We start from the raw sequence: 24198 nt of genomic DNA, 5'->3' as shown, positions 1-24198 counted from the left end.
AGCACCCTGAGCAGACAACAGTGCCATGCACCCTGGTTGAATAAGGGCACGTAACCCCCAGCCGGAGAGTATGGCACCCTTCTCTAGATTGCAGCAAAAAGGACCTTTCTGACTTTTCCCAGGACTCCTGCAATGACCCAGGTACATTAACGAGCAGACCACCTTTGCACAACCCCACCTCCGAGATAACGTGGGTGCTTGTCTCCAGTAGAACAGATGGGAAATGCTCCTGCACCCCCTTTCCCCCAGCTCTGTTGAGCCTGCCTGGAGGAAGCGTGGTTCCTTCCTGTGAGCTCTGGACTTGGCACGGTCTCAATCACAGAGCAGGCCTGCTCACTTTCCCCTGCCCCAAAAAGCACAACACTGCAGTGCGTGCCATGCTGTGACACCCGCCACAGGCAGCGAGTCAGCAGGCAAGAGCAGCACCCGCACCTAGGCATCCTTAGATGACACGTCTACAGAAAGGAACAGTGATCTGCCCTGTTTTGTACAAGCTCGTGTTGGGGGTGGGGGAGGGAACAAGCGGTAAGAGGTACTTCTCTCACTGGCAGGGACTGGCTGCCTCTATCCCTGCTACAGTCACCTGGTCCCTTTGGGCCCCTGAACCAGAAGCAACCTCAGGAGGCCTCTTAAAATCCCCTCCAACCAAGTGCAAGTAATTTATTTTTATTATTTAGATGGAGTAATCTACACAGCTGTGAAAGAGAAAGATTTCTGTGGGATATTAAGAAAACAAAATACACCAAAAGGAAATTGTAAGCTCATCTTCTGTAGGAACTCTACTATCTAAACTGACCCATAAGCATTTGAGTTGGAGAGAATATTTCTAAACATAAGGAGACTGAGGTATAGAGCAGCTGTGACTTTAGGGCTCAAGGTCATTCAGCAGACTTGTAGCAGAGAAGCAACAGCACCCTGCCTTCCATGTTCCAAAACTTCTAACTCCCAGAGAATTTTAAAAAACAATGAAAAAAAAAAAAAAAACACGGAAATGGTGCCACTTTCTGCAAAGACACTGCAAATAGTCAAATATCCAATCCAGCCATATTTCTACAATGCTGTGTTGGCCACGGCCTCACCTGGGTGGGGCTCCCTTTAGCGCCCTCCCAGATGCCCTAGTAGTCACCAGGGCCTGGTGCAAACGGCCGTACAGTTGTTGCTGAAGATTGATGACTGGGGGTGAATTGGCACAAGCCTATTAGCTGAAGGTTAACAGCTCAGTGAATAACAGGACAGCAGCACTGATCAAATATTTATGTTTGGTATTCATTATGCACAACACTTAACAACTCTGGTTGATTTGAATGGTCCACGTTGCTAAATAATGTATTAAAACTAGAGACGGAGCGAGAAGCAGAATCCATACCCCGGAGGGGCGGAGCGTGGTGGGGCAGTGGAACAGATCCGGAGGAGAGCCACGGGACTATAAACTCTTCAGGTTCAAGAGTTATTAGCCACCTCCACCCTTCTTGGCAAAAACCCACAGCACTTAGCACCGCGGCGGCCCCACACTCACAAATACCATCTGACAGTGACGGACTCGGTGTCTGCACTGCAGAAGGTCCATGGGGGCCTCTGTGGAGACTGGCATCACCAGGCAGAGAGGCACAAGGAGGTCTTTCAGCTGAGGTGAATTTAGCAGCACGAAGGCCTGGGTCCACAGGTCCCTTCTGCATCACATGCTAACGTGGTCCGGTATACCTGCTGCAAGGGAAATGTCCGCTGCATCTGCAGGTGACCTGAAGTGGCAGCCCCAGGGCCAGAGAAATCCAACCCTCCTCGTTGTTGGAGACATCAAAGAAAGGGAAAGAGAGACTTATGCTGCCCTGGGTCACACCGGAGAAATGGGTCATTGACACCGTTCAGATTGATGGATAGCACTGCTGTGTGGAATCAGGCAAATCCCCCTGCTAATTCTTCAAGGACCGAGAACCTGGTCATGATGCAGATGATACGGCTTTCTACAAAGTTCTTGCCTGCCAAAGAATCACTTCTGTTTGCTCAAAGACAAACCCTGTCCTCTACTTCCAGTCGCAACCCCAGGGATTAATCCCTAATACCAGATTCTGGACACGTGCGGAATTACAGTTCAGGCTCAGCTCTGCCTTCTGGTTCACGTCAGTTTATGGGCTCCTTGGAAAGGATCAAAGAAAAGCAAAGTCAGATTTAACTTTATGTTCTGTACCTGCCTATATTTCCTTAAGTATATCATCACGCGTTCTAGCTGAGCTTGGGAAGCTACTGAATGATACAGTAGTATTGGTGTTCCCATTTATAAAGGTCTAACATTTCAGCAAGCCACATTTCTCAAATACTAGTAGGCTTTCGCTTCTCAGCCTTTTGGCTAAGATCAAATGTCAAATACCAGTGGGAGTAGCAAATGAAGGTCTGGGTTTGGTGTATTGTTCAGCCCTAGTCAGTAACACTGCTTCCTGGTCAAGTGCTTTCAACTTGGTTAAATGTCCAGGCTAGATACTGAGTGGATTAATGCAAACTGTTTCTCTACAGTTGATTTTTAATACTCTTTGAGGTTATCAGTCCATACGTACATTTGAGGAGTGTTGGTTTTCCTGGATAACTAGTAATGCGGGAGCACAAAGGCCTCGGTTCCTCCCCCCCACTCCTCCTCGGTAGGTCACTCACTCTGCCTGTGCACTGGCTATTCCATTTACTCCCGTGGAATGCAGGAAAGCCACATAGCATGCTCTCCCACCAGGACACATACACCAATGGAACTACTGTTAAGGAGGCGTCCCAAACACAATGCCCAGTGGACTATTTGAGAAAATGTTGCACATTTACTAGACGTCACTGTGCATAGTAAGGTGATCTGCCACAGCAAGTGAAACCTCGGTACTGTCTCTCAGCATGGATTTGGGGAGGGAACAGCACAAATGCCTAACAATGCCTTACTCTGCCACCCCTGTCTCTCCATAGCTCGCCATGAAGCACAAATGTTGAGAAGCTGCCTATCTGGGTGATGACCCTCTTAAGAGAAATGGAAGAGCTCAGCGGTTTTTACAAGAATTCCGGACCTCTGCTTGCTTCTTTTTTTCCAATATATGGACTTAGGTTTTTTTGCTTTGCCTTTTCAGATGTTAATATGAAAGAATAGATGTTGTGCTGATACATTTCACTAATGATTGTGCTAAGAAAGGCTGCAGCAGGCATCAGCTTCATTTGGTTTTTGTTTTTCTCCACTGTGTGTATATATGTCTTTAGGTGTGTTTTCTCTTTTTTTGTTTTAAGGTGGGTTTTTTTTTTTTTTTTGGTAGTTTGAATATAAAATTAGGACCAAATGATATCCAGAGTTGGGTCTAAACTGACAACATGTATTCTTTTTTTCTTGATATTAAGGCAGAGAGGTGTGCCTGGCTGGCTCAGTTGGTAGAGCGTGCAACTCTTGATCTCGGGGTCATGAGTTCAAGCCCCACATTAGGTGTAGAGCTTACTTGAAAAAAAATTGTGATATTAAGCCAGAAGACCTTTTAATATGGTAACATGAGATATTATTGTTCCTAGATGGAAATCAGAGTCAAGCAGTGATTGGTCTCTCCGTCTCCTAGCCGCTCTTAAATTTGAAGGTTAAGATTCTATATCTTGAAACAGAAGTCTGTATTATGGGAAACATTTGGATTTATCAGGGGAAACAGCAGTCTTAGATTTTGCTTTTTATGTAGTAATTTCTTGCATGAGCCATCACCAGCACTCAAAAAAACCAAATCAGAATGACAGAAATCTACTTTCTGAGCTACAGTTTAGGTATTTCTAGTACTTGTTTCCAGGCTGATTATTTGCAATTATCATATGAAGGGTAAAAATTTGACATTAAAGGCCTAAGGAAAACCCTATTTAAAAACTTCTGTACATTCATAGATGTCTCTTTCTTTTGTCATTGTCCCAAATTACGGCAGCCAGTATTGAAAAGAGCTTGGATTTTTATCAAGAATTGATTTGTCCAGATAAAGGTCCGTGTAAATGATAACGTGAAAAGATACTACATTTAAAATCTCTTTTCTTTTTACAAAGTCATGCCAATTTTAGAAACACCCTCACAATATCCTTGGGAAATGGCCTTCGGTTTCATGGTATCTGATTTTTGGAGGTTTTGATGTTGTTATTGCTATCTATTTATTTAATGTAATTTAAAGTGTGGGTGTCTTGACAAATCGTATTTCATGGCAATTGCAACTTGCCTGGTCTGACATAAAACATGATCATGAAGGCTTTACACTGCAGTCAGATTGAATAAAGTTGGTTCACACACCTCCTGATTTTGTATTACTCCAGGGAGTGCTGGGTTTAGAGTCTGGGAGTTTTGTTTCTTTAAGGGTTTAATGTTAAATATAAAAGTTGTGTTTTGTCTTCATGAAACAAGGAAGCAAGCACACCCCAGACACAGTCCCAGCCTCCCACTGCAAGGGCATTGATTTTTAAGCTGCCTGAATCTTCAGGATCCCTTTCTGTTCCTTTCTACCCATTGAGCCGATTGAGTCTATGTATATTGTAGCCTCGTACACAGCAGCAGAAGATGACTTTGGAATTATTTATGCTGATTTAAATAGCTTAAGTTCTCCTGATAAAGCATTCCTGGGAGACAAAGTTGGGCTTTGGGGGCAAAAAAATTTATCTTAGACTGTATGTGTCAAAAGGGAGATGGGATTTGCCAGACACAAATTTCTGAATCCTCTTAGGAAGATAATCCAGTTCAAGAAAATTCTCTGTAAAATTAATATGGTAAACTACATAAGTTTAGTACAAGTTTTGTGCTTTTCTTCCAGTGTCTAAAAAGTTCAAAGAAGCCAGGAACTTTCTATCTGATGAGCACCATTTATAATTTCTAAGAAAAGCCCAACGAATCACTCCAAACAGGTTTTGTTTGCAGACCTCAGCTCAGGAAACACACATACACACAGATCTATTCATCTTCCAAAGTTGGATTCTAGCTAGCTAGTTGGTATAAATAATTGAAAGGGTAAATCTAAAACCTCCTGACAATTGGCCAAACTCAAAAATAAATTTGTTGCCAAGTATCTAACAAGAGTGTTTGCAGAGCTGCTTCTAAAGGAGCAGAGGATGAGGTCATAAGCACACTGTGAAATCTGAGATTCTTCCTCCCCGGTAGAATTATGATAGCCACTCTTCCTAAATGTAGGTATTCCACGTCGCGCCCTCCAGCTTCACTCCCTGTTTATCCTTTTAGACTTCAGCCTTGCCGGAAATAGCTTGGATTAGAACGCCTATCTGGGTCTTTATTAGCTTCCCCTATTGATTTGCTTCCAGGCCATGGCCATGCCCTTGACCTCCCTGGGTCAAAGCCCTACCTAGGCCTCCACCTTACGAGAGGCCAGGACCACAATCCCCTGTCTTTCCTCTACCTCCTGACCTCTGTCAGAGCTGCCCTGTGATGACACATGTGAAGTGCTTCGCTATCCTCTTGTAGAAGGTGCTGCAATACAAAATATTAATACAGTCTAGCCTAGAGAAAATTGCTAATTCGTCACGTTGTTTGGGACCAATTTGTTGGGTTGAGCTGCTAGAAGACCGTTTGTTTCATTTCTGCACTCCATTTTGGGACACTTTCTTTCTGTGAAGGAGTTCTTCAATTGTACTGACAACACATAAAGAAAAGCTCCCCAGTATTACTGCTTCTTCCTGGAACATAGCTGTAGTTTTCTTCACTAGTATTAGATATCTGTATGCAGGATGCATCCAGTTGTTCAGGTTAATGTTTCATATTAAAGAATGTATTTGTAAAATGTAACAAGATCAGTAGTGAACTTTTTTTAAGCTCTGAAAAAATAAAAGATTGTGTTAGACTTAAAATTACAGTGAAATCTGTCTTAATACTTTTGTGGCTAACAAAGGTTGTGAATTTATGTAAAAATATTTACAGAATGCCCTAAATAAGGGATAATAAAGATAGGTTTTGCTTTTCAGTTTTTAGAATCGTAACACCGCGGCTGTCTGTTGTGCAGTTATTAATTCTTCTGAAGTTTCTCTAGGATGTCAAATATAATTTTTGTTTCTTTCAGAGACAAATAACACCTGCTCTATGATTCACGATTACAGTAAGCTCTCATTTTGTCATTAAATATTTTAACTCTGTGATGGAAGTTTGTTTTTCTCAATTATTTGTCAAATCTATAAAACACAACCAAATAGGCAGGCATCATCATGCATTCTATGCTGTGGGGAAGATCCTGTGGGCCTACGGAAGGCTAATTCTAATTCTAGCTCTAGCATAATGGTAGTGTTTCCTTATATATGTTCTAAAGGTAAAACCTGAAATGTGTAAAAGTCAAAAGAGCTAACCTTACTTTAGACCATTAGCTTCTATCCAGCAAGAGTCTTTGGTTTTTTTTTTCTTCTCACGGGCAAAGGAATTAAGCCAATGAACAATTACCTTTCTGCTGATCCTGGTGATGTTCTCAACTCAGATACTCATTTACAGCCTGGGCCCTCATTCAGCAGACTAGTTTCATGCCCTATTAAATTGGAAATAAGACTTGATCCAATTATGTCGATTTACTCTTATAGAAATAAATACCACATCACCCGCTTGTTTTCAAGGGAAGTGACTTGGGTGACGCTGTACAGAGCAGCCCTCTGGGTTGGCATGGACAGGTGCTAAAGCAGGCAGGACTTTGAAGTGTTTCCTGGATGGAAGGGCAAGACTGCAGTCTCTACTTTTCAGAGAAGACAGGACAGAGAGATGGCTTGGCTGGATGAGGAAAGCAGCCTTAATTATGTAGTTAAAGGCCCCAATTCTTGCAAACTCATTATAAGCCCATTGCTTTGCAATAGTGATCTTTTTTCTTAATATAATTTGTATTTGCTGGCAATTCCACCACCATTAATTCTCAATTTGAGGGGAGGATGAATATGGTAAGCGTTTTTTAATCTAAAAAATAATACTAAAAAGATAAAAAATCTAATGGTGCCCTCCCCCTGACTGTGAGTGAGGACATGCTTAGGAAAAACTATTGACCCATCATGATCATCTGCCTAAAGAAGCAGATTGAGGGCGGGGAGTGAGGGAGGCAGAGAGAAGAAGAGTGGGGGAAAAAAATACCAAAAATAAATTTCAAACAGAGATGCAAATGTTTGAGTGTTATTTCTGTTGATATCCATTCTGGGTGCCTGGCAGAGGTGGGCCTGGGTGGTACCTTGATGTACGTTTGCACATTCCACATATGCATGCTCACAACTGACAGCAAGAAAAGAGGCTGTGCTCCTATGTGCCCCTGAAATCACTCCCACTTTCTTGCCCTTCTGGACTGGTGAGGTAGGTGCCAGTATTTCCCGGGTCAACAAAACCAGAAAATGCCTCAGGTGGGCCATTGTCAGTGTATGAGATGTAAAGACTTAAGAGACATGGAAAAAGAACAGATCTCTGCCCCCCTCCCCCCAAGACAGATCTCACTTATTCTATAAATGTGAATGTACTAACAGCCCTATTGTAACAAGATGGGGCAAACTATGGATTTTCCTTTGATTTTCTTTTTGAACATCCAGGAATTACCATACAAAGTGATTTTGCATAGCCAGAGCCAGCCTGACACAAAAATTCGGCTTCATTTTTACCTCCTACCAACCTCTCTCCCTTCCATGCCCTTCACCTTGCTGTCCCTTTTTAAATCCTGCTTCAGCTAACTATTCCTCTGCCGTAAAGTGCTGGCTCACGGTGGCTTAGGGCAGTCTCCCCCCGGGCTGCCTCACTGTCATCTGGGAAGCCACTAGAAATGCACACATTTTACTCCCAAACTTGCCCTCTTGGTGTCCCTGGCCATCTTGTGTTTTGCAAAGAAAAGCGAAACTACCTCAGAAGGCTTCGGATGACGGCACCTGGCTTCCCCAGATGCTTAATGGGTTTAAACCAGCAAATTAAAGCTGTCAAGGAAATTAAATGTACTATGCATTTCAGCTCAATTACTGCTATAATGTAACCTCCTGCCTTGACTCCCATTATATTTTCTCCCTGGAGCCTCGTCTGGAGCCTCAGGATTTCCTGAGTCACGTTTTCACTTCCCAGCCCTGAAGTTTCGTGCCACATTTTCTTCCTTCTGCTGATGAGTCATGGTCTTCAGGAGGGCTGCCTCAGTGGCACATGCACTGCGGGTGTAGGCTGGTGAGGCAACACTGTCCTACCTCCCTCGGTTCCACGGGAACCAGCGTACAGAACTAAGGGATTCTGAGTTGGCTGCTGCTGTGTATTGCCACTGCTCTCGCATTTTGTCTTTTAGACATATTATATGCCAGTGATTCTCAGGTGGAGTGAAGGCTTTTTTTTTTAATAGAACACATGTTTGGGGTTTTTTTTCCTTGTCTTTGTGTGTTCAACCAGCCCGAGGATGGCTATTTAAATGGAGCCTGGCCCCATCACACATCCATATTTAGATGTGTCAGGAATCACCAATCCTGCAAGTCCCTGGTGTCCCTTGTCAACATTAGATATGAACCTTTGTCCTATGATATTGTATCCCAATTTCTTTGCCACTCACTGTCAGATGACATAGAAAAAAGAAAACGGACCCCATAAATTCGTAGCTTTATCCAGAGATCTAAAACATGGCTTGGATGATTCACAATTTCTAAAGACAATTCCCGCTACATACTCTGACCATGAGCACCAAATGCTCTGTGTAATTACAACACCACATTCTTGGTGATTAAAACCTGAAGCTTTCTGTTACTTTTCCTTAAAATGAATCCTTTCTTTTACTACCCTAGGAAGGAAAATGTGGTTCCTACTATTGAACATACTTTTTACTCATACCACAGTAGCTTCCTTTGGGCAGTGTTTTAGACCTGGAATTATAGGGGTACCTGACTGCTCAGTTAAGCGTCAGACTTCAGCTCACAGTTCATGGGTTCAAGCCCCGCACAGGGTTCTGTGCTGAGAGCATGGAACCTGGAGCCTCTTCCAAATTATAGTGGCCAATACAAGTAGGCACATATAGATTGGTCTGAAGCTTTCCAGTATTGAAGGAGCCTCAGCATTTGACAGAAACAGGGAAAAAAGAATGTGTGAATCATGCCCACCGCACACCCCCGGGAGGAAAAATAAAATACATCTTGTACTGGAGTGGACATGGGCAGGGTGCCCTCTTGTGATGACTTACTGGAGGCAGCATTACACTGTGGTTAATAAATGGTCCCAGAAGGGCCTGTCCTTCAAATCCCAGCTCCAGTCCTGGTTGGTCTCAGGCAACACACCGACCCTCTCTGTACCTGTTTTTTTAGCTTTAAAATGGGAGTTATTGTCTACTTCACAGGTTATTATAAGGATTAAACGAAATCACAAAAGTAATTTTAGCCCCATACCTGGCACGTAAGGGCTCCATGTGTGCCAGTCAGCTTGGCAGCAGGCTTCTTCTCCGTGATGGATCCAAAATAAAGTAGTAAAACTTACAGGCTTGTGATGGCTTCCAGACTGCACTGATGGCCGGAAGAATGGATGTGTTTTCCTTAAATCCATGTTGGCCCAGGGCATGTGAGCAGACATTTTCCAGTCTCTTTTGCCATTTTTATGATCCGTAGACATAGAACCCTTGACATTTCACATATCCAGCTGAGGCTCCTGGCCCAAATGCAACCCAGTGGGGGTCATTTTCTGGAGGAAATTTCCAAAAAGACTAAATTCACAAGAGAGAAGAGCAAGACAAACTGGCCCTAGGGTCTGTGCCATCACCTACAGGAGTGGACATGAACGGTTTTATGGCCTGGGAGAATATGAGACCTGTCCTTTGGGTAGTAATTCATGCTCCTTTTCAAAAAAGAAGTCCAAGATCTGCAGGTGTATTGCTGTGACTCCAAGGATGATGCTACTCAAACAGAGACTATTCCTAGATGACTTAGATTGAGAGTAACTTAGAACCATTTACTCCACAAATGGAATCTGGGCCTAGTGTGAAAATAGCCCTGAGAGAAAAGGAAGGAATTCATATCTCAGTGTAAACCAGTGATAGCATGCCTTTTCTGGAAGCATCTTTAGGCATTCAGCTAAAAGAAGGAAAGAAGGACCCAGAAAAACTGATGTCAGCATACTGTTCTCCCATAGTTGTCACAGTGCTGTTAATTATGATGTCCAAGTAAATCCAAGACTATTCGGGAAATAGGTCATTTGTAAACGACTGTCCATGTAAGAAGGACCTGGCTAGTTTCAACAGTGGATGTACCCCAACCAAACCCCAACCTCTACTCCTGTAAAAATTGCACTAGGTGTTGTTGGGTTTTGGGGGGTGGGGGGAGTTGGGGGTTTTTTTGGCTTTTGGTTTTTTTTGGTTTTTTTTTTAGCAAATTGCAAGCCATGCAAGTTTCTTTTTTAAAAGTAAATTAACTAGAATCCTTCCTAGCAGAGAGCTTCCTGGCTTTGTCATTAGCTTTTCGTCCTCAGGCAAACTACATAATCTTTCTGTATCTGATTCTTCATGTTTCAAAGGAAAATAATCTACATCCTGCCTGCCTCACAGTCCTGGTGAGTGATGTGTGCTATGTAAAGGAACTCTTTGAAATACAAAGTGCTAAGGAGGTTAGGTCACTCCCTAACACACTGATCTGCAAGTCCCCACCCAACACCTAAGGGATTCCTTTATCTACCTCCCCCTCTCCCCCTATGGGTCTGACCCTACGTGATGATGTCAGATGGCACTGCCATCCCCTCTTCCTCCTCTCCCAAGGAAAAGAATCCCCCACAGAGAGTTTTATGCCACTTGCCATCATGAGAAGTAGAACAAAGACCATAGTAGGAGATAGTCCCAGGCTGCTCAGGGTAAGGGACACCTGGGCTTAAAGGCAACCCCCAAGGGGAAAGACTCAGGGCATTCCAGGGGTGGAGGGAGAACACTGTGCTGGATAGGTTGGCCTGGACGCAGCTCACCCCAGGACCTGGGGTAACTCTTGAGAGTTCTGACGTCCTGATGAAGACACCTATTCTCCTTCCACCTGGGAAGTCTTTTGCTGACAACAAACAAAATAAAATTTCAGCAACTAGTCGGGGAAGTCAGACATACTCCCCCTGGATGGAGACACATTCAGGCCCATACTGTGTGTGGTTGTCCTTAACATAAGATAAACATGGAGCACCACAAAAATGGCCAAGGTCTTGGGAATTCACTGAATAAACATGAAAGGAATGATAATTAGTTACTCCAGAAAGACAGGTTACTGATCTTATCAAAGGATGCAATCTGAGGACATTCTTTCAGACACAGGGAAGACTCAGTGCTCAGCTCCTCTCCCTGGGAGCAGCACGATTATCCTGACTAAAGGAAGCCTGGAAGCCAGCTCTGTACTCCCCTCTGGGGGTGCCTCAGCTGGGCAACAGCAGAAGAAAGACCTGGAAGAAGGCCTAACTATCTCTCCCCAAGCCTAATGCTGAGCTGGTCTAAGCCACCTACTCAAGCTGGTGTTCCTCTGGACTCCACCACATTCTCCATGGTGGGTGAGCCACCACACACACACACACACTCACAAGATAGCCCTCAGGCTCATCCTACTCACCAGCAATGTTGGATGAAAGAGATCGAGGAGCCACAGGAGGAAGGGGATGTGCACCATAGTCCACCCGCTGGGTCCTCATTCTGTGTTCCCCCGTATTCAGTTTCTCCTCCCTGACCTGGAGGGAGGACGGATGAAGGGCAAAAGAAGGTTCCTGTGGCAGCATGAGGGATAGCCGTTGACTCTAACGAAAGCATGAACGACAGGAGGGGGCCATTAGGGGAAAGCACTCACTCTATTTCCGAAGCTATTCAAACCTGTCCTTCCTTGTGAGGAATGATCCATAGTAGTCCTGCTTAGCAACAGATGAGGGCTTCTGTAAGTCCCGACAAGTCTAATTCTACAAGCATGCCCACAAAAGACATTGGCCTAAAGTTTCATTGTAGGGTTTTTAACCTAAGAAAAGAAAGCCTTGAATATAGTGCCCAGGTCTGCCCCTGAATTCAGCTGGGACTGAACATAAACCCACCTCATTCCTCACTGTGCTTTAACCAGCTTGGGTATCTTCCCATTCTCCAGCATGCCAGGTCCTCGTGTGCCTGAAAACCTTCACCTTGCTGTCTGTGAGGCCAAGAACAACACTTCCTTCCCTAACACCTCATGTGGCCCATCATTTCTTGTCTATCAAGTCTCCACTTACATGTCTCCTCAGGAAGATCTTCCCTAACCACTGCATCTAAAAGAAGAACCCACCAAATGTGTACTCAGACACATTTTCTTCTTTACTGTCTGGCCTGCATGGACCATGTCTATTTTGTTTACCCCATTGCCTGAAGACCTATGATTTACTAGGCACTTAGTACACTCTTATTACATAAATGAACGTTTGCTCCAGTTAAAGTTCCCATGCAGGACTCCAAAGGGAGTTCACAGAAGAAAAAAAACATCCAAGGAACTAAATATATGAAAAGCTGGTTAGCCTCATAGAAAAATGCAAATTTTTAAAAAGGTGGCATTCAAAAGCTGATGACATCCCATAATCAAATACTATCAAATGGGAGTATAAACAGACCAGACTTGCTGCAGACAAGTCGTCCACATGGATGAAGGTTCAAATGGCTGTGTTCCCTCCCACTGAGCCCCCCAGGGCCACACTCTGCAGCCACCAGCCTCCCCAACCACTCTGTACAGAGTCTACCACTCAGATCGCTGCCTCCTAGTTATCCCCATTAGAGCAGCTGAATTACAGAAAGTTTCTCCAGCCTCTGGAAATCAGAAAGCAGTTGTCAGGAGCCACTGAAGTTCCCCCAAGTAAAAAAACAAATACAATAAACAAATGCTGCCTTTTCTTTGCCTGTTTTACATTTGATATTGGTGGGACTCCCACTGCCCCATCCAAATTTGGTAATGTTTTCTTTAACCCTTCAGTACTCTCCTTTTCTTTGGAATTCTGAATCTGGAAAGGAAAGAAGGGATGATGATTTTCTAAACTATAAAATCTTTATCTACTGTATTGGGCAACCCTTTTGTTCATCTATGCCATTACGGATTTATTGTGTCTCAATTCCAAATTCCCCCTTTCTCCCCACCTCCTGCCTTGTGGATCTGGAGTTGGACCTTCAACATTGCACCTGCTGCTTCTGTATCCCTTGGCAGTTAACTCCTTTTTACTAATTAACAATGATCTATGTTAAATTCTCCCTGTTCCAATAACTGGCATGGTTTCTTTCTCCACCTGAACCCTGCCTGACATCATCTCAGGCATCTTGGCACAGCATCTGCTCCCAGGCCTTTGTCACTCTCCCAAGTCTCTTTTGGCAAAATCCTTTACTTCTGGCAAATGATTAATTTCCTACTTGGCTAGAATCAGGACTATCCTGATGGGGAGATTATCCTGGATTATCCAATGAGCCCAATGTAATCGTAAGGGTCCTTATAAGAAAGAGGCAGGTGGGTTAGAGTCAGAAAAAACTATGTGATGAGGAAAGCAGAGAGAGAGAGAGAGACTAGAAGATGCTAAACTACTGGCCTTGAAGGTGGAAGAAGGGACCACAAATCCAGTGAAGCAGAGGGCCCCTAGAAGCTAGAAAAAGCAGGGAAACAGATTCTGCCTTAGAGCTTCCAGAAGGAACACAGTATTGCTAACACCTTGATTTGAGGACTTCTGACATCTAGAACTGTAAAATAATAAATTTGTGTTGGCGCAAGCCACTAAGTTTGTGCTAATTTGTTACAGAAGCAACAGGAAACCAACAAAGCCCTTAGCCCCCAAGGTGAGGTGTTTAAGCTCTCGGGACAGATCTCCCCCAACATGGAGGGTAGGCATGTCCCACTGAAACCAGGGATAGCCAATAGCTCCCCTCAAACCCAACCTAGTTGTAATCAACAAGCATTTACTGAAGACTCTGGATCTCTCCTGGGGAAATGGAAAGAGGAATCTAGACCCCAACCTCAAAGACAGAGTCACATGAGAAGAATAAAATTTCAAGATGGGATACACTAGATGCGCAATGGCTGACAAGTTCAGCTAGGGTTCTAGGCACTCAGAAGAGGTTGGGGCGCCTGGGTGGCTTAGTTGGTTAAGCATCCAACTTCAGCTCAGGTCATGATCTAACTGTTCATGGGTTTGAGCCCCATATCGGGCTATGTGCTGACAGCTCAGAGTCTGGAGTCTGCTTCAGATTCTGTGTTTCCCCCTCTCTCCACCCACCCTCTCTCTCTCTGTCTCTGTCTCTCAGAAACAAATAAACATTAAAAACAAGAAGAAGAGGTAATCATCTTTAATCTCAGCAAAATGCTTCTCCTCCTATTCGGCCTTTCCATGATAGGCAGGGGACTGTGCACCCAGGCTTGCCCAGGACAGCCACGTTTACAGCTGTTGTCCTGTTGTAATCATGAATAGGGACTCTTTTCATTCAAAAGCACCCAGATTCATGATAAACCACATGGTCACTCTAATGGTAGGGCATTAGTCAGGAAGCCACTAGACACTCTGCACCCTCTTAGGAACAGGTTTGAGTTTAAATCTCAACACAAAATAAAAACGGATCGCCAACTTTTTATGCTACCAAAATCCCAGTAGAGAACACTTTCAGGTGATTGACTTTGAGTGAAACAGACATTTCAATAATACTTGATATACAGGCCTCAGATTCTCTTCCTGGCACAAAGTGAGGAAACTTAGGTTACATTGTCTAATGAGATACAGCGATGTTAATGTAAGACACCTCCTGCAGCTGAAGCAGCCCAGAAGGGTTTTGTTGTTTTGTTTTTAAGCCTTGCTTGTGATGGAGCCAGTGGGTGGAGAGTTGGGGGAGGAGAGAGAGGAGAAAGCTGAAGAGGAAGAATGTAAGCATGTAAGCGAGGTCGGAGAGGGGAAAACAGTGAATGCTGGGATTCTTGCCATATTTACCAGGGTTACTAAGCAGTCATTGGATTCTGCCCTTGAACTTGATGCTCAAGGTACTATCCTTTCAAAGACCTCTCCTGCTCCAGAGGGGAGGTTGGACAGCAGGGTGCTGTTCAACTCTGTCTGTTCAGGACGGTGCTTTGGAATGTGGAGGTGAGTGCAGTGTGGGGGGCTTCGAATCCATCTGTCATGTCAAACCCTGTGTGGGCTGAATCGTGTCACTCAAATTGGTCCATAAAGGGATGAAAATTAAAATGCTGATAAATGAAATCATCAAATTACAGGAAGCTACGGAGTGTGCTCAAGATCACACCTACCTTTGGGGGATTTTGATGAGACTCTGTGTCTTCTAACTGGTTTTTCTTATCTTCCGGCCACCTTATTAGCCAGGATTGACACGATATTTAATGCTCTGTGTCTTTCGTTGGCTTTTTTCCTCTATGTTATTAAGCTCCTCTTTGCATCCCCCCCTTCCCTGGGGTAGTATCACCAGCAATTCCAGAGCTGGCCTCTGGGTGTATGTGCAGTGTGGTTTGACTTGCGTCCTTGGCACATTCTACCTCCAACACCCCCATCCCTTCGTGCCAGGCCTCCTGGAGGCAACAGTAACCTTTCTCCCCAGACACTTGTGTAGTTTTGTGAGAGGAAGAGGCAAAAAGAGAAAGGAAGAAAAACGAGCAGGGAGAAGAGGCTTAGGGTAAGGGGAGCAGGGAGGATCAAAAGGGAGAAATACTGGGAGAAGGGCAGAGTGGCCCAGGTGAGGGGGAAGCCCACTAAAATTCCTGGTCAGTCACTGGCCCCGTGTCCTCTGTCCCCTCCATGTTTTAATATCTCACACCAGCTGAAAATAGGTCTGTGGGAAGTCGTAACACTCACCAAACCCTTGACAGCCGCTATTCTTCACAGAGGCTGTGAACAATTGCCCGCCTGCCAGTGTCTGACTGAAATAATAGCTGTACCTACAGGATCATTTGCAAGACAGATGGTGGAGGCAATCCCCATTCATCTGCCAGCGGCCATTTCATAACTCTTACTGGCCTGTCAGGCCCGTAAGGCAGAATGCAGCCTTGCTAATTGTTTTAGCTCATTAGAGAGCTGTTGTTTTAAAGCCAGTAGTCGGTCCCATCCCTGTCCTGCTGCATCCCAGCCCCACCATGCCAGCCCTCCTCCAAGGTGCTTTTGAGAATGCCTTTGGTGACCTTGGAGAAAGCAGGTGTCCAAAGCCTAGAAGCCCTAATGTTTGCTAGGTGGTATTTATTTTTTCACTTTTTCACTCTGCTCTCCTCCCTAAGGAAGTATTGCAGATCTAAAAAGGGGTCCCTCACCTTCCCTACTATTTGCTGCTTCCATGTTCATTAGGCCCATTAGTATTCCATATTTCAAAGTCTAGATAACATTTCCTGTACTGAGTTGCCATTTTCTACTTAAGGTGCCCAACATTCCGTTAGCATTTTTATAGCATGCATTAAGCCAAAGATTTAACTCACTGCCGTGTTTATGGATTTAGAGAATTTCAAGAGCTCCATATCATGCCAGCACATCTGAAATCCTTGGTTGTCATTCAACAGCAGTTTTTGAGAATCTACTCTGTGGATGTAAACAGGAGCCAGGAGAAATGGGAGGGCCTTCAATGAGTACAGCTTACTGAGCATCGACCTGTGCAGTGATACAAGCGTCCTGGCTCGCTTCAGTGCTAGGCAGGCGCCATCTTGAAATTCTTAATCATTTCGGAACAAGAGCCCCACATTTTCATTTTTGCACTGGGCCCCACCGATTGGATTGGTTTTGCTACAATTGTTGGGAAGGGGGAGCATTTGCAAGGGCTCAGGAAAGGGTCCCTCCTGAGCCAAATCTGAGAAGCTAGAAACTCCAGATATAACAGAGGAGAGGCAAAGATCAGTACATGCAGCAAGGCAAACATAGACAGCAACTATTATTAGTGTCTATTTGAGAACTATCCCGGACATGGCCTGTTTTTGAGGTGCTGAAGACTGGAGATTGACCCCACATCACTGAAAATTCAGCAGCCTAACAACACCACCTGTGAGTTCTCTCAGGTAACAATTGGCTGGCATTGATCCTTCACTATGTTACCAATTTCATTACGTACCACTTCTACTGAAAAGCCAGCAGGAGAAGGATGTGTGAGAAATAAGGCTGGAATATAAGTGGGAGCCTGGAAAGGGAAGGCTTTGAATGCCAGACTGAGGAATATGGGGAAGCGCTTGAAAAATCTGGTCAGGAAGGTGACACTGGAGCTTTGGCTGCCCCAAAGAAAAGAAATATTCTTTCTAGACCCACTGGGTCATTTGTTCATAAGGCTTATATAATACCAAGTAACTTCCCAGCACCTTCCCCTCATTGCACATCTCCCCCCAACTATTCCCCCTCCTCACACTGCTCCTCCCACCCCACAAACACACAACACAAAAAGTCCAGATATTGTCTCTAATTTGGGCTCTGCTACTCCCTTGACCTCCCTTGGACTCAAGTCACTGACCAAGTTTGCGTCCATTGCACTGTGTCTTAATTCACACCTCTGACCTTTCCCAAACTGCTTAGGTGAGCAATCCTACCCATGACCCTGTGTGTGGTGGGCAGAATTTGAAGAATGACCACAATGACCCTTGGCCTTGGAAAATTTCTCCACCTGAGTGTGGGTGGAACCTGGGAACACGATAAGATGCCATTCCCATGATTATGCCATGTCGTAGGGCAAAAGGGATCCTGCGTATGTGATTAAGGTTGCTGATCAAAGGGCGCCTGGGTGGCCCGGTCAGTTAAGCATCCAACTCTTGATTTCAGCTCAAGTCATAATCTCATAGTTTATAAGTTTGAGCCCCACATCAGTCTCTGTGCTGGTAGAGCAGAGTCTGCTTGGGATTCTCTCTGTCCCTTTCTCTCTCTCTCTCTCTGCCTCTTCCCCACTCACACTTTCTCTCTCTCTCCTCTCTCTCTCTCTCTCAAAATAAATACATAAATAGACTAATCAGAATAGGTGGGCCTAATCTGGTCACATGAGCCCTGTAAAAGCAGAATTTTCTCCAGCAAGTGGCAGAAGGGCAAGTAATCGGAGCATGAAAAGGACTCAATGCCCCAGTGCTGCTTGGGAAAATGGAGGAGCCATGTGAGAAGGGATGTGGGTGGCCTCTTGGAGCAGAATGACCTCCAGCTGACAGCCAGCAAGGAAATAGAGACCACAGGCCTAAAGCTGCAAGGCACTGAATTCTGCCCACAACACCAGTGGCTTACAAGCTTCTTCCCAGAGCCTCCAAGTAAGAGCCCAGTCTGGCCAACATCTTGATTTTTGGCTTTCAGAGACCCTGAGTATAGAACCCAGGCAAGCTGGAATGACTTCTGACCTACAGAACTGTGAGATTATAAACAGATATTGTTTAAGCTGCTAAATGTATAGTAATTTATTATATAGCAAGAGAAAAGTAATACACTATTTTAGCCCCTTCCCAGCACTCTCCTGCTTGGCAGCTCAGACCCTGCCACTTTAACATCAGGCAGGGTCATAAAGCAAGCATCAGGAGCCACATCTGAAGCGACAATGATTTGAAAGTGAGAGATGAGTGTCGATACAACCAGTTGGGAGATTACTGCCAATGACCAGCATGAAAAAATAAGGTTCTAAATTTAGTGGCATCAGTTATGGATAAGAGCGATGAATTTGAGAGTCCTTTTGAAAGAAAAGCTGTCCAGATTAAGCAAGCGATTGAATGGGAGGGATGGAGACAGCTATTACGTTGGTTTCTGGAAAGAGTTGGAGGGTACCCTGGTCCTCTATGATGGCATGGCCATTAAACTAAATGGAAACAAAATGTGTGCTCAACTTTTCCTAAGGTAAGTACCCACGTTAGCTAAAATTGTTGGTGGCAAGTAAGAGCACTATCAATTCAAACTAATTTCAGGGGGTAAAAAGAGGAGGGTGCTTCATATTGAGATGCAGGTGTTTTCTAGACCCCTAGAGACACGAAAACAGCCGAGCCTCCAAGAGGACTGGACTGGGATATGGAAGCCCCTGGGACCAGAGAGTGTGCTCTCTCCGTCTGCATCCCTTCTTCCCCAGAGCCCATCCTTGTGTACCACTTAGCCCACACAGCAGGTGGAGGATGGCCACAGCAAAGCTTTAGGGTTGAAGGGGAGACCAGGCCAGACTAGAATTGCTAATCCTGATTCCCAATCTCCAGGGGAAAAGGTCTGGCTGGTCAACATGGTTTCCCTACCTTTCATACCACCGCCATGCTGATGCTCTCAGGAAAGTGGGAGAAGAGTTGATTCTTGAGCAGGACAGGCACTCTCAAAGTCGTTTACCAAAGAAGCAGAAATGATGTTTCAAATCTTAATTTCCACAGACACAAGAATATACTCTTGTTTGTAGACAGAAAAGTGGGGTGTTATACCCAAGCGGCTGGGTCCCAGTCCCAGTGCTCCCTCTAGGGGGCATGAGTGACAGTGATGAACTAACTAAACTTCTCTCTAGGCCTCAGCACCCCTAGCTATAAAATAAGGCACTCAATCCAGGTGGCGTTGAGGCTTCCAGCTGTAATGCCCTGTGACTCTAAGTCCTTCTGAGTAGGAGCAATGCTGTATTGATCCAGTTCTCTTGTTTAACTTTCCCGTGCCCTCTCAAAGATCAGAACTAAAGCCTCTCCGCATTAATCCTCTCACTGGCTTACAAGAAGAGGAAAGGCAGCCAAGGAAAATATATAGTTTGTATTCCAAGCAAGCTGGACCAAAGCTCCTTGGTACTCAAAAACACTAACCCTGACCTGGCGTTAACTGGCGTTAAATCTCTGCCTTGACAGGAGCGCTGGTTCGGTGCTTCCCCGACACCAGTGTGTCTCAGGTCACTGAGTGGTCCGGCTGCCACCATGCTGGCTCTCTCCTGCAGTTTTCTTTAGAACCACAGGTCAGACCCTCAGCAGCTTTAGTCCAATTCCTCGATTTTCTATAGGACAAAGCAGAGACTGAAAGCGAAGGGACTTGCCCAGAGACATCCAGATCACTTGGGGCAGAACAGGGAGTAGAGCCAAGTGGCCTGACTCATGTTTTTCCATTGCCCCTTCTGTGAACAGATTAAGGCACGTGATCCGGATGGAGAACCATGGATAAACCAGCAGACTTTATTGATGGCATCTGTTATTTCTGAATTAAATTGTGTCCTCACCCCACCCCCCAAACTCATATTTTGAAGTCCTAACCACCACCCCTCCCTCATATCTCAGAATGGGATTTTATTTGGAGATAGGGTTTTTACAGCAGTAATCAAATTAAAATGAAGCCATTGGGGCACCTGGGTGGCTCTGTGGGTTACGCATATGACTTCACCTCAGGTCATGATCTCACAGGTTTGTGGGTTCAGACCCCATGTCAGGCTCTGGGCTGACAGCGACAGCTCAAAGCCTGGAGCCTGCTTGAGATTCTCTCTCTCTCTCTCTCTCTCTCTCTCTCTCTCTCTTTCTCTCTCTCTGCCCCTCCCCCTGTCTCAAAAATAAAAATAAAATGAAGTCATTAGAGTGGTCTTTAATTCTCTACTGAATATTGCCTTCTGTGCCCACTCATGAAGGTCCCTCCATCTCCAGCCTAACATTATACTGCAGTGCCTTTCTCCTCTCCGAACTCAGGTTACAGTCTCATTTCTGCTCTGTGATTTTGTAAGATTCTGACTACCTTCACTCCTTGCAGCTCCCACCTATTCTTCTGCATGGTGGCCAAAGCCTTTCACTCGGGCAGCTGTGAGTAAAAGGCCTGGTGGAAAACCAAGGTCTCTTTCCAATACTGGAGCAGTGGACCTGGTATCTAAGCAAGAGATGCCACAGGAAGAATGTGGTGTCTGAGGTCCTCACTCTCAAAGGGAGAGGGAAATGGAGTCTGAGTCTGACACCATGAGATGCAAGATCATCTACTTCAACTGCTGGTGGCCTCCTCTAAGCTCTGAGATAAGCCCTGGAAATTATCAAAAAGAAAGATGATGATAGTCTCTTACATTTAGGAGAGTACCACTTTTAAACAGTTGTGCATCACTTAGATATCATCTCAGTAGAAAATTTGTCAATCTCTGAGTCCTTACCTATACAATTTGCTAATATAGACACTTGTATAGCATGCTAGCTAATAGAGCAGGATGTTAACATGGGACATAGTCTCAATGTCATCAGAGGCTTTAATACTACAGGTACTAGTCAGACCACTTAAGCAAAACTAGAAATGGAAGTATGTGAAAGCCAGTTTCGTGACTCAAGCTTGTTACTCACCTCCAGCCTATAAAGAGATTAAAGACAACAAAAGCAAAGATGGGAATCGGAGAGAGGCTTTTATTTGGAGGTAAGTGGTCAGTGAGCCTCTTCACCCACTCCAAGAGGGAGGTTCATGCCTTACCTCAAGCCTACCCACAAAGGCATCAAGGGAGCCTGCAGAGGGCTTCATATAAGCCCCCATAGAAAGCAGGTCTCAAGTGGTTGACTCAGAGACAAGAAATCAGAAGGGCCTGGAGGCTAACTGAAGCATCAAGGGGCAACAGCATAGAGGCCCCCTTCTGGGAGTAATTTTCATTCCCTCTACTGAAGGATTTAAGATGGAAGTATATTCTGCACACCAGAAGTAAGCAGAAAGAGAGAGCAGAACCAACTCAGAGGGGCTTTGCCCATGAGGCCACCTAGAAGAGCAGTGGGAAAAGAACAGGGGAGAGCCTGTGTGGAAGTGGTCACAGAGAATCGGGGTTGTTATGGACTGAATTGTGTCCCTTAAAATTCATGTGGTAAAGCTCAGTGTGACTATATTTGGAGATAGGGCTGTGAAGAAGGTAATTAAGGTTAAATGAGGTCGTAGGGTTAGGGCCCTAATTTAAGAGGACTGGTGTCCTCATAAGAAGAAAAGGAGACCAGAGCATGCACAGAGGAAATGTCATTTGAAGACATTGCAAGGATGTGGTGGTCTGAGAGAGAGCCCTCAGCAGAAACCAACCCTGCTGGCACCTTGATCTTGGACTTCCAGCCTCCAGAACTGTGATAAAATAAGTGTCTGTTGTTTAAGCCAGCCAGTCTCTGATATTTTGTTATGGCAGCCCAAGTAAAGTAATACAGGGGTCTTGGCAGCCAAATGGAGAGAACATCCCCTAAAGCAGAGATTCATAGGTAAATGGTTCCCAGTGATGGGGGGGATCTCCAAAGAACCCACAGAGCAATCCAAAAGAAATAAATTCACCCCACAAAGAAATCTCAAGGGTTTAATGTTTTCACTGGTGAAGTCTACCAAACATTTAAAGAAGAAATAACACCAATCTTACTAAACTCTTCCAGAGACTAGAAAAAGAGTACATGCTTCTCAACTCATTTCATGAAGACAACATAATCATGATAGTAAAACCTGATAAAAACGTTGTAAGAAAGGAAAACAGTAAGTCAGTCTTCCTCAAAACCATAGGTACAAAATCCTAAACACAATATTATAAAAATCCAATGATTTGGGAAGGATAATACATCATAACTAAGTGCAGTTTAATCCAAGGATGCAAGTGATAACATTTGAAAAATCAATCATGTAATCCGCACAGTAACAGAATAAAGAAAAAAAAGATCATTTGATCATCACAGTGGATGTAGAAAATGTATGAAATTCAAAAGTCATTCATAGTAAAAACTCTTAGCATACTATGATAAATCTGATAGTCTACAACAAAAGAAAACAAACAAGAAAACCCTGAGATCAGAAATTATCAGTATTGTACTTACTGGAGGTTCTCACCAGTGCAATAAGGCAAGAAAGCACTGGACATCTGCCAAACCCAAAGACAGCGATGCCAGGTCATGACTGTACCTGTCAGGTAAGAACTGTCCTCACCTCCTGTCCCTCCTCACCACTCCAGCACTAGAGGGGAACCAGAGTCACAACTAGCAAACTGGGAGTGGAATGCAGAGGGGGCAGAACCAAGAAAAAAGAAACCAGCCACCCAGCCTCTCCCACTCCATGCTCCTTTCCACTGAAGCAAAGCCAAGCTGGGGGAGGGGAGTGTTTTAAATATTATTTTTTTTAATGAACTTTAGATCTTTTATTCTTACACCAGTCTGGAAATTTTAATTACTGAGGTGTTTAGTGTCATTTTGTAATATTCAGTGGCTACAGGACTTTTCCTTACCCACAAATGACCTGAAAACCAGACAGTGTCGTCTAGATTTCATTGAAGGGTAAGGAAAAACTGTATCTGGGAAGGTATGCATGGGGATAAAGCTGTTTTCTATCCCACTCAATAACACTCATTCAAAATCATGCTTTGCTGTTGTTAATGTTGTTAACGTGCTCACTGTTAGTCTCCAAAGGGTATTGTTAATGTGCTCACTGTTAGTCTCCAAAGGTAAGTGCGTCCCCTGCACCACACTTTGCTATGTTTGTTGGAAAGAGAGCCTTCCTCTGGTGTCTTTCAAGAACTCAACCTTTTGACCTGGATTGTTCCTAAGCAAACGGCTGCACACATTCTTTACTGACTGAGAGAGCAGCAGATTTCACAGGGCTCACAGATGGTGGTTTTTGTACTGGGCATGAGCAGAACGTTGCCTTATGCTCTTACTAGCTCCACCCTTACCATCCCCAGTCCCTCACCTTAAAGCAAAGCAGCAAGAGCAAAGCAGAAGGGCTATGGACAATTTGTCATGTAAAAATAGAGGGATGGCCCTAAACGGTGTCCTTCTGCAAATTTGAGATAGTTACTGGTATAGGCAACTCAATCAGAACAAATTTATTATGCGAGAAGCGCTCAATGTATTATTACAAGGACTTAATAGATATGGCCCCTAGCCTCAAAGAATTACCAATTTAAAACCAAAGTTGGTTCAGCGTCGCTCCTTATCAGGGAAATACAAATCAAAACCACACTCAGGTATCACCTCACGCCAGTCAGAGTGGCCAAAATGAACAAATCAGGAGACTATAGATGCTGGAGAGGATGTGGAGAAACGGGAACCCTCTTGCACTGTTGGTGGGAATGCAAATTGGTGCAGCCACTCTGGAAAGCAGTGTGGAGGTTCCTCAGAAAATTAAAAATAGACCTACCCTATCACCCAGCAATAGCACTGCTAGGAATTTATCCAAGAGACACAGGAGTACTGATGCATAGGGGCACTTGTACCCCAATGTTCATAGCAGCACTCTCAACAATAGCCAAATTATGGAAAGAGCCTAAATGTCCATCAACTGATGAATGGATAAAGAAATTGTGGTTTATATACACAATGGAATACTACATGGCAATGAGAAAAAATGAAATATGGCCTTTTGTAGCAACGTGGATGGAACTGGAGAGTGTGATGCTAAGTGAAATAAGCCATACAGAGAAAGACAGATAC

The 24198-nt window shown here is 44.5% G+C and overlaps 1 protein-coding gene and 1 long non-coding RNA gene across 4 annotated transcripts in view; one reads left to right on the top strand and one right to left on the bottom strand.

Moving 5' to 3' along the window:
* STXBP6 (syntaxin binding protein 6) overlaps window positions 1–6113 on the top strand; it is a 254042-nt gene extending 247929 nt beyond the window's left edge. For all 3 annotated transcript variants that reach the window (XM_040476834.1, XM_040476833.1, XM_040476832.1), the window contains exon 6: window positions 2938–6113. In XM_040476834.1, the coding sequence (XP_040332768.1) occupies window positions 2938–2961 (24 nt within the window). In that variant the 3' untranslated portion in view covers window positions 2962–6113. The remainder of the gene's footprint in view (window positions 1–2937) is intronic.
* On the bottom strand, window positions 993–22687 carry LOC121031589 (uncharacterized). The gene is made up of 5 exons (XR_005790786.1): window positions 22591–22687; window positions 11506–11686; window positions 9328–9616; window positions 6407–6488; window positions 993–2133 (listed from the first exon to the last, which is right to left on the bottom strand). It is a non-coding gene; the product is annotated as an uncharacterized LOC121031589 (long non-coding RNA).
* Between the last annotated feature and the right edge of the window lie 1511 nt (window positions 22688–24198).

This window comes from Herpailurus yagouaroundi, unplaced genomic scaffold (genome assembly GCF_014898765.1).
Source record: "Herpailurus yagouaroundi ecotype Mexico unplaced genomic scaffold, PumYag 141, whole genome shotgun sequence".
Taxonomy (NCBI): domain Eukaryota; kingdom Metazoa; phylum Chordata; class Mammalia; order Carnivora; family Felidae; genus Herpailurus; species Herpailurus yagouaroundi.
Note: the sequence above shows the minus strand (reverse complement) of the source record. Positions and strands in the feature narration are given on the sequence as shown.